Here is a 17,768-nt window from a genome sequence, read left to right on the forward strand (position 1 = left end):
AACATAACATAACATAACATAACATAACATAACATAACATAACATAACATAACATAACATAACATAACATAACGCAACGGTATTTTCCCCATCAAGAAGCAGTGTAGAATTATAACACGCAATCTTTTTGATACCCGGTTTTGAAAATAGCAAAAGTAGCGTCTCTCTAATAATTCACGAACAAATGAATAGAATATCATAAAATTTTAACAGCTGTTTTTCTACGGTTAGTACTAACTGAAAAAGAGGTGAATGCAATAAAACTAGTGCCAGCTATGTGTTAGGCCCGTAACGTTTCAGCCCATGTTTTATATATTCGGAGATTTATTCCATTTTTTCACAAAAAAGAAGAAGAGGTGTGCTGTTTCCATTTTCATTAGAAGTGCATGAAATATTAAGTTTACATAAACTACTTTTCACTAGATTTTCCAATAATATTTTTCAACCTAGTCGCATTTCAGGCAACATCAACGGAAGTCAATCAATATTGTAAACAAGAAAAAAATAATTAAACTTTTTCATTCATCAAAATACATAGACACATACATACTTATTACTATATGAAAGACAATATCAAAGATGCTGCGAAAAACGCATATTCTGCTTGCTTCACTTTCCAGCATCGCTCGACAATTCTCTACAACACAGATGGTAAATACGGCTTAGGACATCCTTCAGATGAAATCAAATTACGCCATTTTCATTTATATATTTCGACCATTCGTAGTGCAAGAACCGAGTTTGTGTCATTGGCGCCGGCGGTAATGTGGGTCAACCACTCTCGTTGTTGCTGAAACGTGATAGTCTCGTGACAAGTCTCGCGCTGTACGACCTAAAAATGGTGACTGGTGTGGCGCTGGATATTCGGCATATGGACACAAATGCTCAAGTGGAAGGGCACGAAAAAGTAGAAAATCTACCAAAAGCGCTGGATTGTAAGCAAAAATCTAGAAAATAGAAGTTTATGAATTAATATTTTCTATTTATTTTTCGGCATTCACTTAACATAGGCGCTGAAATTGTAATTATCGTTGCTGGTCATCCAAGCAAGAAGGGAGTGGCAGATGATGAGCTTTTAAAAAAGAATTCCAGTATTATTGTAGAGATTATGCCGAAAATCGCAGAGTTCTGCCCCACAGCATTGATTGCAGTGGTTACAAGTCCAATCAACTCGCTCGTACCGTTAGCAGCAGAGATACTAAAAACGGTGTGTAAGCTGGATTTGAACTAATACAAAAAAAAAAAAATTACTTAAATCTGCATCTAATTCCATATACAGAAAGACGCTTACGATCCCAACCGCTTGTTTGGTGTCACCACGCCCAGTGTGGTGCGTACGCGCTATTTTATGGGGGATGTATTGCAAATAGATCCCGCTAGAGTGAACGTACCCGTCATTGGCGGCAACTCTAAATGTACCATCCTACCGGTAATCACACAGTGCAAGCCAATTTATAAGTACGAGGATGAGGATGATGTGCTGCCTATAGTTAAAAAAATTCGCGAGGCTGAAGAGGAGGTGGCAAAGGCAAAGGGTGATAGTGCAGCCTCGCTGGTCATCGCGCACTCTATCGCTAAATTCACGCACTCACTGCTGCTGGGTCTTGGGGGTGTGGGTGAGCCAATTGAGTGCTCGTTTGTAGAATCGTTTGTTACCGAATGCGAATTCTTCGCTACGCCTCTGAGACTGGGCAGGAAGGGTATTGAAAGGAATTTGGGTATACCGGATTTGGCTAAGTTCGAAGACGACTGGCTAAACGAATTGATACCGGAACTGAAGGAAAGTATCAAGAAAGGCATGGAATATGCGAAGAGCAAGAAGTGAGTTGAGCTTGTCGAGTGGGAAGTGGGTAGCAGGAAGCAAAGCAGATAATTTCACTTTACAAGAGTTTTTGTTTTATTTTATTTGTTTAATTCGTATTTCGGATTAGTTTGTTGGGTGTTGATAGAAACAAAAATTTTTGCTTCTAACTTTTAGTTTTATTTAATTCATATGAAAAATAAATATAAAACTACATTTGCGGCTATTTAAATAGGAAAAAAGAAAATACTTCAAGGCATTTATTAAAATCGGATTGAATCGCTCCTCCTACTGTAACTGAGGGTCTTATAAGGTAAAGCCCAAAATTAACAAGACACGCGTCATGGAAATGTTTTTGATGGCGCCATGTTTTTAATGAGTTAGTGCGTTGGAAGTTACATCCCTGGCTGACTTCAAGTGAAAGCTTGGTGACATTCGGTTCAGTGGAAGCGAAGTTATAGCGTCTAAAGTGTTAGTATGTTTGTGTCATCGGTAAAAAAATGAGTTCCGAACAAAGAAAAACGTTTACGAAACATTTGAATTAATGAAAAAAGTTTATGGCGATAATTGTCTATCTCGTGCCAGAGTTCATGAGTGGTTTACACGTTCCAGAGATGGTTGTGAGAACATAAATGGCAATGAATATACGGGCCGCCAAAAATCAGTAAACACCGAAAACTCCATCGAAATTGTTCGTAAATTTATCAAAAATGAACCGAAATCATAGTTGAAATTCATGGAGTCGGAGTTGAATATCTCCAAAACATCGATTTTCGCATTTTAACTGAGCCCAAATGAAGACCCTACGAAAGGTCTGTGCACGTTTCATTCCGCACAAGTTAACTGAAGATCAAAAATTGCTCAGAATTCAACATTCGAAAGACCTCATTAAAGAGGTGAGAAACGACGAGAACTTCCTTTACAACATTGTAACTGATGAAGAGAAGTGGTTTTCCCAACATTAACCTGAAACTAAGCGTCAAAGTGCCGGAGAAGACCACAGATGAGCCACTACTCAAAAAATCGCGTTTGGAGCAGTCATAAAGCAAGTCGATTCTCATTTATTTTTACCATTCCAAGTGAATTGTCCACAAGGAGTTCGTGCCAATGGGTAAAACCATCAAAGCAATTTTTTGTTCTGGCATTTTGAAGCGTTTGTTGCATCGCATATGTCGAATTCGCCCTGAAGAAGGAAGCTGGCGTTTATTGCATGACAATGCACCATCTCATCGATCCACTCTTGTGACTGATTTTTTGAGTAGAAATTGTATTGCAACCATCAATCACTCACCGTGTTCATCTGAAATGGCTTCCTGTGACTTCTACCTATTCGGAAAATTGTATTTGGCCTTGAAAGGGACACGTTTTGCGTCCGTAGAGGCCATCCAAAAGACTTGTACCGACATCCTGAAGGAGATTCCGGTCAATGACCTGAAACACTCTTTTTGAAAGCTTTTAGATCGCGCAATACAGTGTATCGAGGCCAGAGGGGACCACTTTGAGTAAATAAACTCGAAGTTATCAGAACAAAGCTCCTGTCGTTTCTACTTTAGCTCAGTCTGGTTTATTTTTGACTTCACCTTGTAGCCGCAAATTAAATCACAAAATGTTTACGAGGTGTGATTCAAAAAATAAGGCGAGCTTTAAAATTCCGTGGGCTACGTACATTCGGGTTTCGTTTTTTTTTTTCTATGTTGATACACTCGTCTCACAGATATGTTCACGGTTTTAGTAATACAGCATCTTTAGTTTGTTTGTGAGAGGCGTAAATAAGACAAATATTTTACGTGTTCGTCGTAAATTCTGCTATCGAAAAAAATGAATCAAAGAAGTTGCATAACATTTTGGGTAAAAATGGAATTAAGTACTTCAAAACTCTTGAAATGTTGACAGTGGCATACGGTGAGAATACTTTGAGTCAAAAACATGTTTACAAGTGGTGCAAGCTTTTCACAGAAGATCGGTAAGATGTGAATGACGGACGCCCCAGCACATCAACAAGCTATGAAAATGTTGAGAAAGTGAAGAAAATCACAATTAGAGAAGTTGCTGAGGATGTCAGCATATCGGTTGGCTCATGCCATGCAATCTTTTCAGAAATTTTGGGCGTAAAGCGTGAGCTTTCCAGAGCTCTAAATATGATACAATGGGCTTTTTAGCCTGAGTGTTTTAGGAGCCACCAAATCTCTTTTGGTGCTCCTTGGCTCGACCATTTCAAATTTCAATTTCAAGCGTGTGTCGCAGCGAAGATCGTTCCAAAATAGCTGAATTTTGTGCTTTTGGTAAATTTTGTGCTTTGCATGAGCATCGTTCAGGAACAGTTGAATGACGTTACGGATGATCCAGACTTGCCTAAAAGGGTCATAGTTGGTGACGAATCATAGGTATATGGTTGTGACATCGAAATCAAAACCCAATCGTTCCAATGGAAGAGTCCAGGATAGCCAAAACCAAAAAAAGGATGCCAAGTTCGATCAAATATCAAAGTTTTGCTCTCTGTTTTCTTTGATTACCATGGCGTAGTGGAACAGTAGTTCCTACCACAAGGTATGTATTCACCAGATTTGGCCAGCAGCGACTTTTTTCTGTTTTCAAGATTGAAGAGACCCATGAAAGGACGGCGTTTTGCGACGATTGAGGAGATATACAACGAATTGCTGAGAGAGTTCAAGGACATACCAAAAAGTGCATATCAGACTTGCTGCGAGGATTGGAAAAAACGTTGGCACAAGTGTATTATATCTGCGTGGGACTACTTTGAAGGAGCGAAAATAGAAATTGATGAATAAATAAATATTTTTTGAGAAGGAAAATTCACTTAATTTTTTGAACATACCTCGTAAATAAGAAAACAGCACAGGAACTGCTTAGACTTTCAAGAGAGGATACCTCGACGGTTGTGGTTTGTATAACCGCTAATTGACTATTCGGAAGGCATTACTTGAGACTAGACGTTTTCTCTCATGAATATTGTAGCAGTTGCAGAGATGAGGAAGAGGAAGAAACAGTTGAGCACTTCCTTTGCCATTGTCCAGCCTTAGTTAAAATTAGAGCAGGTTTTCTAGGTAAATATTTTTTCAATTCTTTTATAGGTCTGGCCAGGGGATAGGACCAATCCTGCACTTCATAAGGGCCACAAAATGGTTCCAACCAACCTGTAAGATCTAAGTGGGTTGGTCGTACAGACGAACTATCTAACCTAACCTAGGCGTTAAATGGAGAAAATGCACAAGACTGCGACTGAAAACATTTCTCAAAAATCAGTGTGGTTTGTGAACTACTTCAAAGTTACACAAAATTTAATAATCCACATTTAATGTAAAGGGGTTTTCAATAAGAGGTGTTATTCTCGTAAAAAATCAATGGTTTCGTTGCTTGTGTGGCACGTAGCGCCGTCTTGTTGAAAATAAACGCTGTCCAGATCAATACCAACCAATTCTGGCCATAAAAAATCGTAAACATCTCTCGATAGCGCAATCCCTTCATCGTAACTGTTGCTCCAGCTTCATTTTCGAAAAAGTAAGGTCCAATGACTCCGCCGGACCATAAACCGCACCAAACAGTCACACGTTGAGGATAGAGAGACTTTTCAACAATAACTCTTGGATTTTCTGAGCCCCAGATCCGACAATTTTGCTTGTTGACGAAGCCACCGAGGTGGAAGTGGGGCTTATCACTTAAGATGATTTTTCGATGGAATTCCGGATCATTTTCAGGCATTTCAACGACCCAAACAGCAAAGACATGACGTTGTTGATGATCGGCCGGCTTGAGTTCTTGTGTTAACTGGACTTTATAAGCCTTAAGACCCAAATCTTTATGCAAAATGGGGTGTAAAGGCGCTTTAGGAATGCCCTGCCTAATTCCAAAGAACGACGAGGAGTGCACAAATCTGGGTTTTCTTCAACACTTTCGGCTACAACAACAATATTTTCGGCTGTTTTTGAGCGACGTGCACGGGTTTTATTATTCACGTCACCAACTTGTCCCAACAGCTCGAATTTTTTCACCAATTTCTGTAATGCGGTTCGACAAGGTGCTTCACGATGACCCGAATATGTTCGAGTTTTACGAACCGTCTCTGCCAAATTTTCACTATTTTTAAAGTGAATTTTAATAATTCCCATGCGTTTTTTAAGCGTGTATCGTTCCATTTTTATTGATGGCGTAGTTTCTACTTGTCAAATATCAAAAAATGACAGCTTCAAAAAAGACATCTACCGAAATGGCGGACAATTCAAAATAACACCTGTTATTGGAATAGCCTTTATTTGCATATGAAAATATTCCAAAAATACCGCTGAACTTAGTTATGTTTTTTATATAATAAATTCCTGAACAACGCTAGCTTTTGGCCATCTAAAAATCTCTTCTACGATCCCTTCGATCGCGTTTTCTTAGAAAAGGATTTTTACGGTTCTTCTTTTTCTTCGCCGCTGGATCTTTATTCGCTGCGCTATGTCTATGTCGTCGTAAAGCTCATACAGCTCATCCTCGTTCCATCGTCTGCGATATTCGCCGTTGCCAACGTGCAAAGTTCCAAAAATCCTGCGCAGAATCTTTCTCTCAAACACTCTCGCTACATCGGATGTTGTTATCGTTGATAAATTTCAGTCACGGATTTCAATTCCCTTACCGATTGTAGAAAATCTATAAAATATCTTGCAAGATTTAAAGAAGAACGGCTTTACGCAACCCAGCTATGGGAGAGTTGAAGTGACTCGTTCCAATTTTGAAAATGGCGCTCAGATATCACTAAAAATAATATTTATGAGCTAAAACAAACGCTTGAAACATCCAAATGTGATTCAAAAATTGAAATGCGGTGAAAATGCATTTGCGAGTTGAACCAATTAATTCTCTTTGATACGCCGTACGAGTATTTACAGGTGAGTGCAGATTTTTATAATTTTTTTTGCATTTTTGCATCTGTTAACTGTAAAAGTTTGCCAAAATGAAATGATCATTTCGAAATTTGACATTTTGACCAACAGCTGCCACAGGCAAAAGCGCCGCATGCAAGTTAATACAAATATACAGCTGTTGACAGCTAATTAGAAACGACACTTATTTCAAAATAAATTTTCCATTTTCCTTTTAAACACGTATTTTCATAACTTTTTGCCAATTTTATTTAAACATATGATAAACTTAAAAACTAGTGGAAAACAATTTAATCCCAATTCTTTATTAAATATATATAAATTTTTTTAAAGTATGTGAAATGCACGATTTGGATAGGGCAACTAATTAGAAACAGTAATGTATTATCAGATCTACATAAAGATTATGTTAGTATTTGGTTCGATTGCGCATTGATGTAATGAGATTCTGACAGCGCGCCACAGATATTGCTTGCCATGCCGTTTTTACTTCGGCAAAAAGGACATCCATATTTGGGATATTTTTGGCACTCACGGCTTTTTTAACGTCATCCCAGAGATGCTCTATTGGGTTTAAGTCCGCACTGGATGATGGCCATTCCAAAACATTGACGGAATTTTCGACGAAAAACTGTTTCGTCAACTTTGCCGTGTGCTTTGGATCATTATCCTGTTGAAACTTCCATATAACAGGCAAATTTTCCTCAGCCCACGGCAACATTACATTTTTTAGTGTATCGACGTATTTCTCCTTATTTAAAATTCCATCAATCCTATGGATTGGGCCAACACCATTCCACCAGAAACATCCCCACACCATGACTGATCCTCCACAATGCTTCACTACCCATGAAACGTAGCGAGGATTGAATTCTTGGTAGATTGGCCGTCGAACATACCTACCATCTGGGCCTATGCGATTTACCTTGGTTTCATCGCTCCAAACGATATAATTCCATTGATTTGGAGTCCATGACCAATGGGATCTCGCAAAGACTACTCGCCGTCTCCTTTGTATCTTGATTCGAGCGTGCTTCTCTGCCATGCAGTCCAGATTCGACCAGACGCCGAGCAATTCTCCTCTTGGATATTTCGAAATTATATTGATCCTGAATTTCCCGTTGGATGTCAGTGGAAGTCGTTTTTGGGTCTCTTTTGGAGATGATTGCTATCTTGTGGTCAATTTCTTCTGAAGTTTTCCGGGGCCTTTTTTTACGTGGAACATTGTCAACAGTCTTAAAAAGTTGGATATGCTTTAAGACGTTAAAAACCATTTTTTTTTGAGCATTTGACTTGCTTAGAAAATTCACTGTACGACTTTCCAGCTTTACGAAGGTCAAAAATGGAGCTCCGCAGGGCAGATGTACAGCTGCTGCTTTTTGCCATTACACATCTTGAAGACGAATATTTTAGTTGCTTTTAAACAACCAATTTAAAATATATACATACCAAAAAGTCGATTATATTACTATTAAAATAACACAACTTGCCGAATATGCTTCCATTGAACAACTGTTTCTAATTACTCGTCTCAGTTTATTTACCTTGAACTAAGTAACCCATGCACTGCGTTGGATAATATTAACGGTACTTCAATTACACAACTACAAAACGAGGCGCATTGGGTAGTAAATAGAGTAACAAAAGCAATGCAAATGATTTTAAGAGAAAAAATAACGGTAAATTTAAACAGTTTAATATTATGCTCATCAAGCGTTTATCAAAAGAGAGCGTTTCTAATTAGCTGACAACAGCTGTAGCTGCCAGTTAATTGTGTGTAATCCGATGAGTGCGCGAGTGTGGGTGTATTTGTGAGATGGCCTGCATATTTGTATTTTATTATGCCAATATTCAATTCGCCTCGGTTCATACTCAGTTGCGAAATGTTTCGCTTACAGTTCGCAGCATTATTTATAGCGGCACACAGATACGCCATGAATGCGCATTGCCTATGCATAAGGCAGCCAAAAAGTGAGGATATTGCATTTCACTGGCAAATCATACAAATTTGTTAACATATTTTACTTGAGAAATTGATAAAATTTGCAATGCTGCAAGCGTTTGCTGTGCTATGCTTGGCGATATAATAAATATGAATCAGTTGTGTTTATGACGTTTTTCTGTAGAGTATTTGTATGATTTTTTGTTACTGTGTTTTTTTTTGTATTTTGAATTCTGTTGCTGCTGTTAGTGCATCAAATATGCTGCAGGATATTGAACAGCCATTTAGTAGTTCGGTTCAAGTATTGACTGTTCGGTTGCTTGTTGGTAAAATATTCATGCATTTGTTTGTACCCATACACCCGCACACCCACACATATACACACATCTATGTATGTATTTATATTCTTTGCGGGGATGTGCAAAAGTTTGCATTTGTCCTTCTCGCATGCATTCATACACACGCAGACACATGCACACACACATCAAGGTACATAAGCGCAGGTATGGCTGTTTGTGAGCTGCTAAAAAAATTCCATTTTTCTGAGTATTCTCCAGGCGATTTTAGTTCCGACTCGTATGGCAACAGACATCGAATAAGGAGCAGCAGTAACAGCATCTGTGTGCTATATTGCAACTATGCGATTTGCGTTTGGTATTGCCTTGAGAGCATGTAAAAAAAAATATTTTTTTATGAACATACATTTATACATATATACATACATACACACATAAACACATACGTACATACATACATACGTAAACTGCGTTTTTAAATCAAGCTTTGGTGGACTGATTGTTTAGCTATTGGTCGTGTTTGCATTTGTTGTTGGCGTATGAGCTACAGATTTGCAGTACCCTCGAGGGATTTCAACTTATAAGCAAATCTTTATATGTATACAGTTAACCTAATTGATTACGAAAATTAACACGACAAGTTGCAGTGACGCGTCTACCTAAAATGCTTTGAGTTACGATAAGTAATTAGGCAGTTAGGTTAGGTGAGGCTGAAGCGGTTGCCTGTGGGACAGCTCATTGTGATGCCGCGTGGGTAGCTTATCCCTATCTCTCCTAAAACCAGTGTGTGCTTTTCAAAACTTTAGAATATCTCTGATTTCTGCAGAACTGAGATCTTCTAACTCATTCAAAAATTGTTTACCCAGAATAGTAAACCTATGTCTGGATAGAGTAGGACAGTGGCACAGCAAGTGCTAGATTGTCTCTTCTTCGACCTCATCTAGACAACTTCTACAGAAGTAATGTGTTTGCACACCTATCCTTTGGGCGTGCCTACCTATTAAGCAGTACCCCGTTATGACTGAAATCTGTGTGCTAAGACTGGGTTTATTTTAACTTAGCAGAGATTCTGTGCGTTTAACATTTAGAGTCGGCCACAGTTGACGGGCGATTTTGCAGGTGGTTTCATTACGCCATCTTTCGTTTGCTTTCCTTACAATTTCTTCAAAGATGAGTAGCTTACATGTTTGTGACGGTATCCCTATGTTATGCCTATATACTCATCGGTAAATTTGGTGCCGAGTCTCGCTAATTCATCGACTCTACAGTTACCCTCAATGTCGCGATGGCCAGGAACTCATGTTACTCTTAGGTGAAATGACTCAGCTATCTCTTTAAGAGAAACACGTTTTTTTCTGTTGTAGAAAATTAGCTTTTTTCATTAACGTAGCCATATTCAGCGCCGCTCTATAATTTCAATACCTTTTTTGTAGAACGATTTATCTTTTGCCTCAAAATAGGCCTTAGTTTCAGTGAGAGTCTCTTCATTCGAACGAAATTTCTTAACGCCGAGCATTTTTTTATGTGGGAGCAATTCGAAGTTCAATTTATGTAGTCAGAATCATTAACACGTTCTCGTTTTTGGTCAACAGCGAGCAAACGTGGCACCCATTTTGGACAGACCCTACAAGACAGCTAACTATCATATAAGCACTCATATGATCATCATCACTAACCTCATTAAACTACACATTTTCATTCTAGCCGTGGAAAAGTTCAGATAGTTTCCCCTTGTCGGTGTGATATTCTCTCTTTTACCAATAGCAATTTATTATAACTGAGAAATATATCTACTATGCTCTAAAGGCAAGGCAAAACTCCTCATTGCCGTCATCACGAACTTCTCAGCACTAATAATCATACTACTCATTTTTGTTATCAAAATGTAATCAGCACTGATGGGTCAAATTGCTCATTTTTGTTATCAAAATGTAATCAGCACTGATGGGTCAAACTACTCATTTTCGTTATCAAAAAAAGGAATCAGCGCTGGTGGGTCAAACTACTCATTTTCGTTATCAAAAAAAGGAATCAGCACTGATGACAAAAACTCCTCGTTCCCACGGCAGTCGGCTCTACTTAACCGGAACGATCCGGATTTGTATCCGACCAACGACTGTCACTTCAGCAGCATTCCCAGTATATGTATGGGGATTGTTTATGCTGCTACAACAAACACAACAAAAACTCCTCGTTTTCGTTAAAATCGTTAAAAAGTAATTAGCAGTGATAACAAAAACTCCTCATTTTCGTTAAAATCGTTTAAAAGTAATTAACAGTGATAACAAAAATTCCTCATTTTCGTTAAAATGCCAATGCCGATATAATCAGCGTAAGCGAGCATCATGACAGTTTTACCTGTATAGAAAATAGTGCCGAAAATGTCGATGTTAGGGGTGCGAATAAAATCAAATTGAAAAAAATCGCATGAGAAGGGATCCCTTTGTCTGAATCCCCGCTTCGTTTCAAATGGCTTAGAAAGGTCTTTGCCAATTCTCACTGCGCTGGTGGGGTTTGTTAGGGACTTGTATGCTTGATAGGACCTGTATGCGATACTGAGAAGGCTTATCCCACGATAGTTGGCGTAGTTCGTGGGGTTACCTTTCTTGTGGATTGGACAGAGAACGCTGACTTGCCAGTCGCTGGGCATGCTTTCATCCAACTTTATTTTGTCTAAGAGTATTTGCATGCTTTTTGTTAGCTTGTCACCTCTGACCTTGAAGAGCTCTGCTCGCAGCTTTATTGTTCTTAAGCCGGCAAATAGCTCTCAAGACCTCATCATAGTCGGGCGGTAGAATGGAACAACTAAGTTCTCGCTGTTTTTTTTATGAAAATACAACTTTATTCTAAAAAAATAGTTACAACTGAATCATTGAAAGTATTGCCCATCTCTGGCTATTACTTTTTCCCATGTTTGTGGAAGATCTCGTATACCGTCGCGGTAAAACGGTAACGAGGCTATCCACGGATCATGCCATTTTTTGATGCCTTCGTATGAATGGAGCTGCTGGTCAGCTCGACCATGTGCCATCGATCGGAGCAGGCGATAAACGGACGGCGCAATATCTGGAGAATATGGCGGGTGTGGGTGGTTTTCCCATTTCAGTGTTTCCAGGTAGGTTTTATTTCATGCCTCTCCGCGTATTGCGGCCACTTCTCGCGCAGTGCTCGGCTCAATCGCATCAATTGAAGTCGATACCAATCCCCAGTGATGATTTCGCTTGGTTTTAACAGTTCATAATAAATAACACCAACTTGGTCCCACCAAATACATAGCATAACTTTCGCAGCGTGAATATTCGGGCGAGGCGACGACGTAGAAGCATGACCGGGCAGTCCCCATGACTTTATTTTCTTTGGATAGCTTTAATGAGTCCATTTTTCATCACCCGTCACGATGCGATGAAGAAAACCCTTCCTTTTTTGCCCCTGGAACAGTTCTTCACAGGCGAAAAAACGACGTTCAACGACGGAACGTTGTTTCGCTTAAAGCAGCATCTCCATAAACTTTTTGTAGCTCTCGATGCGCTTCAGCCGCCGGTTTTTTTCGAATGAAAGAGGAAAATCAACACTTCCCGCAAATTACGATTATTCGGCACAAAATCAGACATTTTCACAAAACCAAAAGTAAACTCGTATGATACCAAAACACAATCACTAATGTGTCGAAGTAGTTTGTTTACCATATGTCTAAGCTTGGTTTATGATGCTTAGGTTATGTTCGAATCGACTAGCACGCACTGCTGGCGGCATATATTGACAAACAGCGGGAACTTAGTTGCACACTTAATAGCAGAAAAACAGGCGTAAACAGGATTATAGTAACCTAAAGAATGTAACTTCATTTCAATAATTTTGTTTGTATTTGAACGAAATTTCATAGCTCCGATCTTTAGCCTTTAAATAAAAAAAAGAAACATCTACAGATATTAATGAAATGCTGAAAAGGACGAGTCACTTTTATTTACTTAGTAGGAGGCTCGTATAACAAAATATTTTTTTCTAAGGTCTCCCACTACTAAATCAAACTTTTCCGGTCGGGTTCTGTTTACTGCACAAATAACTAAAACGAGTTTGGCTATGTGGCGCATACATTTGTATGTCTGTATGAATCTATGTATGGATAAGTAACCTGTCTCTATGTATGTATGTATGTATAAGTAACCTGTTTCTATGTATGTATGTAAGCATATGTAAGCAAGAAGCATGAGGATTATATGCATAGAAAGGAGAGCGATGGAGAGCGATGCCTACGGGCCGTCTAATGCTGTCGATACATTTGCGTATGCAATTGGGGAAAATTGTGGAATTGCCAATAAATTTGCTGCTGACATATCGATTGCATATTTCATGTTACATTTTTGTATGACTCTATCGCCGCCAATGTTAGATGTTTTTCTTCGATTTTGTGCACTTTTGCGATCGCTTTTGTTTTTTGCTCCTTTTTTATTTTTTATTTATTTTTTTCGCAATGTGCGCTTCCTCTTCGCACACAACTTACTTGTAAAACGGAAAATGTCTACAGATTTGTGTATTCATTATTTGTTGCATATGGTTTTGTTTGCTGAAAGGAAAGAAAGAAAGCAAGAAAACATCCAAACATTAAAGGAATAATTCGATATTTGCATAACAAAAACAAAAAAAAAAATGAAGAAAAGTTAATTTCTAAAAAAATGAATTGTTTGTGATGCTTTAAAAAGTGTGGCCACAATAGCTGCGTGTAATAGTTATCATAATTTTTGCCCCATTAGCAAACATATTTTAAACACAAATTTGCAAGTTATTAAATTTTCCTTTGTTATGGTCATTAATTTGCTCATATTTTATTTGCCCTTTCAACCTGGACGCACACTTGGTTTACTCAAGCCTGTAAATGTGCTCCATTTTCCCTTTGCTTTACTCTTAAGTTATAACTAATTTTACTACAATATTAGACATTACTTTTAACCTTGTTAATTCTTTCGATAAACTTTCACTCAGCAGGCAATAAAAAGTTTGGCCGAACTTTTTCAACCATCATAAAAATATATGAATTATTGATTTTCGCTAAAAACTTAATAATTACGAAATACTCAAAAAAATTTAAATCAGCTCCAGTGCGACTTCACTTCTGAATGTTGCTAAGAAGCTTTCATGGCATTATAAAGCTTGTGTAAGCTCATTAGGGAAATTAAATGCGAACATTTGGTCATTGAGTGGTAAGAATTGAAAAATTATGCGAGCAAGAATGACATTCGTGGATTTACATATAGACTTTTGTGACTGCACAAAATAAAACTTTTACAATAGGAAATTTGGGTATATTTATTTGACTAAAACCTTGAATCAATTAAATTTCATAATTCCCAGTGAAATGTTCGAGCACAACCGCATGGTATTTGTTTAGTTTGGCGAGAGTGGGGAAATCGAGGATTCAGACGGTGTGGCTTTAGCGTCTGGGAGAGCTCGATTACTGGCTTATTTATTTAAAGTTGCTGGCTCGATTGATTTGTAGGCATACATTAGTGATCAAATTGTGGCTTAGGAGACTCCGGTAATGAGTAGCTCTTATGGAGAGCACTTGATGTTGCGAGAAAAAAAAAAATATATAAATGAAATAATAATTATAAAAAATTAAAAAATTTAAAATAAAATGTATAACAGTAAAAGTATGAAATTAAAAATAAATACAAAACAAACCAAAAAAAAAACAAACAAAAAAATTAAAAAAAGTAGTATACAAATACGATATTACACAAAATAATAATATAAAGGAAATAAAATTAAACAAAATGAAGAAGATAAAAAATAGATAATAAGAAATGTTAAAAATAAATAATGTAGTAAATAAGTAAATTCCAAATGTGAAATTATAAAATATGTAATATAAAAAATAAATAAAATAAGAAATATGGAATAAAGAACATAAAACATATGAAATTAAAAAAATTGAAATAAAAAAAGTTACAAGAAATAAAAAAAAAAATGAAGTTAACATTTTAAAAATAGTAAATATAAAATTATAAAAGATATAAAAATAAATCATATACAAATTATAAAAAATCAAAGCAATATGAAAAAAAAATTATAAAAAACAAAAAATCAAAAATAGAATAGAAAATATGTTAATAAAAATTAAATAATATAAATGAATAACATTGAAAAGTTGAATCTACAAAAATATGATATAAAAAATTATTAAATAAAAAACTCGAAAAAGTGAAAAACTATAAAAAAAACTTATAGGTATATAAAATGTAAAATGTACCCCATCTCCTCTTTCTTGACTTCCATTGTTAACGCCCTGTAACTCACAACTGAATGGAACAAACAAAAAAACCGCAAACGACTTTTTTAGTGTAAAATGTACATTGGCGACGAGCAGAAACCTTAAATTGTTTGATCGATACTTAACGAGGTATCGATCACTACAACCATCCACCGAGAAAATAATGGATTTCTCTTTTACCAAAAAAATACATTGCATTTTTCAAAACTGCCGTTATATGTAGTGCCCAATTTTGCTCATTTTCAATACCAATTCACCTTTGTCAATGTCAATTTGAATACAGTCTAATCTTGGTAATTCGGACACTTGATAATTCGGACAGCGCGGTAATCCGGACACCAAAACGCTTTCTATAGAAGTCTCTGTAATCCGGACACCACGTATTCATGTACCTCTAAAATTCGGACACTTCTTTATTATCCAGTGAATATGCTAAAATAAAAAGGAATTCCGTTATTTTTTATTTTATTTTATAATCCTCCCCTGCTAACTGCTTTGCGTGACTAGTGCGTCAGCCTCCTAGTTCATATTCATAAGCATATTTGCGTAACGTGTAGTTCAGTAGCTAATTTCAAACATTAACTCCATAATTTCTTTAACTGTGGACTGTATAAATTTAACTATGGCACCAGCAGCTAAGAAGAAACATACGTTTTTAACGATAGACCAGAAAAAAGAAGTTCTTAAGAAACTAAGTGAAGGACAGTCAATTCGACAGCTAGCTGCGCAATACAATGTAGGTAAATCTACAATTTCGGACATAAAATCAAGTGGATTAAAGTTTGATAGGTAAAAAACGAAAACATTTTGTAAGAAGAGTTTACCCTCCTTTGCTTATATTTTGCAGTTACATTGCTAGAACAGAATGTGGCCTTGGAAAGCGTAAAACTATGCGACCTGTGGAGTTTGAAAAGATGGAAGACCACTTGTATTAATGGTTTGTAAACGCAAGACGAAACAATGCACCGATTTCCTCGGAAATCATCAAAGAAAAGGCCAAACAATTCTGTTCCCAAATTTACGGACAAAGTGTGGAATTTGTGGCTAGTAATGGTTGGTTTAGTAATTTTCGTTCCCGATATGGAATTAAATTCTTAAAAATATCTGGCGAAAAACTTTCCAATGATTCTACTGCTGTGCAACCCTTTATTGAAAAATTGCGAAAGAAAATTGCAGAAATGGGCATTACGTATGATCAGGTTTATAATGCAGATGAGACTGCTTTGTTTTGGAGAAAACTTCCAGAAAAAAACCCTTGCATTGCATAATGAAAAATCCGCACCGGGCGCGAAATTGGAAAAGAAAGAGTAACACTTCTAGTTTGTTGTAATGCAACCGGAGAACATAAACTTCCATTGTTCATGATAGGGAAAGCCAAAAACCCCAGAGCGTTTAAAAATGTAAACCTTCCGCTTGGGTACTCCCACACCAAAAATGCTTGGAGGACAGAGCAAATCTTTAAAAATTGGTTTGAAAACTCATTCGTTAAAGAAGTAAAGCGTTACTTAAAGGAAAAGAATTTACCAGCCAAAGCCATTTTACTGCTAGACAATGCAACTTGCCATCCCCAATCACTGTCGGATGTCGATAAGGACATATATGTTATGTTTTTGCCACCAAACTGCACGGCTCTTATACAGCCAATGGACCAAAATGCTATCCGAATTTTAAAGACAAACTATCGGAAGAGTTTTTTGTCTCTACTTTTGTCCAGCCCAACGAGCAATCTCCCGGAATCTTTAAAAAACTTTACATTAAAAGATGTGGCTTTTTTATCGTCTAATGCTTGGAAAAATGTGGATGAACGCGTGCTCAGAAAATGTTTTAACAAAATTCTTTATGACGAAGAATGGGCTCACCTAAAATAATTGATCTTCTTGTTGAAATATCCCCTGATGTATATAATGGTAATGAGATTACTGAGTGGTTGAATGACGACACTGATTTCGATATCAACGAGATTGAGGAAGAAGATAACGAGAACAGCAGTCTTGACGAAAATGAAAGTCAAGATCCTAAAATTTCGCACTCTCAAGCTATTGTCGCATTTGATAGTTGTATTAAATATGCAGAGGAACAGGAATTTTCATCCGGAAACATTTTAAAACTTGTGAGTCTCAGAGATATTGCCTTCAGAAAGAGAAATGAAACAAAATTGCGGCAAACGAATATATTGATTTATTTTACGGCCGAATAAAAACTAATATATGTACATATAACTGATTGAATATTAATCAATTTAAGATTCAATAAACGTTTATTTCATTTAATTACTGATCTACTGATTTCTATTAAATTTTTTACCCACTCGATAATCCGGAAAATTCGATATTTCGGACAACCTCTGGTATTTAATTGTCCGAATTATCGAGATTATACTGTACCAAGTTTCTCTGAGATATATCGATTTTTACTCCAATAATCGTGTGCCGAGAAGGACGGACGGACGGTCGGCCGGAAAGACACCCAAGTAGGTGGCAACATTAAATATCTTTTACTATTTCGGTCACTTTCTTATTCATATATCTGTAGATATTTCAATACCGTTATGTTCCACCGGCCCCAAAAGCCTCGTAAA

At 37.0% G+C, this 17,768-nt stretch overlaps 1 protein-coding gene across 1 annotated transcript; it reads left to right on the top strand.

Annotated features, from left to right (window-relative positions):
- Nucleotides 1-476: 476 nt before the first annotated feature.
- LOC128864233 (malate dehydrogenase, mitochondrial-like) lies at nucleotides 477-1,936 on the top strand. Its single transcript, XM_054103797.1, has 4 exons — nucleotides 477-651; nucleotides 728-935; nucleotides 1,011-1,207; nucleotides 1,280-1,936. Exons 1-4 carry the CDS (start codon nucleotides 580-582, stop codon nucleotides 1,823-1,825), a joined length of 1,023 nt encoding a protein of 340 aa, XP_053959772.1. The 5' UTR covers nucleotides 477-579; the 3' UTR covers nucleotides 1,826-1,936.
- Nucleotides 1,937-17,768: the final 15,832 nt, after the last annotated feature.

The sequence above is a fragment of the Anastrepha ludens genome, chromosome 5 (genome assembly GCF_028408465.1).
Source record: "Anastrepha ludens isolate Willacy chromosome 5, idAnaLude1.1, whole genome shotgun sequence".
In the NCBI taxonomy this organism is placed as follows: domain Eukaryota; kingdom Metazoa; phylum Arthropoda; class Insecta; order Diptera; family Tephritidae; genus Anastrepha; species Anastrepha ludens.

Excerpts from the sequence above, each read along its gene's own strand:
- LOC128864233 (XM_054103797.1), top strand. The coding sequence starts at position 580 with ATGCTGCGAAAAACGCATATTCTGCTTGCTTCACTTTCCAGCATCGCT. Across the intron at positions 652-727 it reads AATTCTCTACAACACAGATG|TGCAAGAACCGAGTTTGTGT; the intron begins GTAAATACGGCT and ends GACCATTCGTAG. Across the intron at positions 936-1,010 it reads TCTACCAAAAGCGCTGGATT|GCGCTGAAATTGTAATTATC; the intron begins GTAAGCAAAAAT and ends CACTTAACATAG.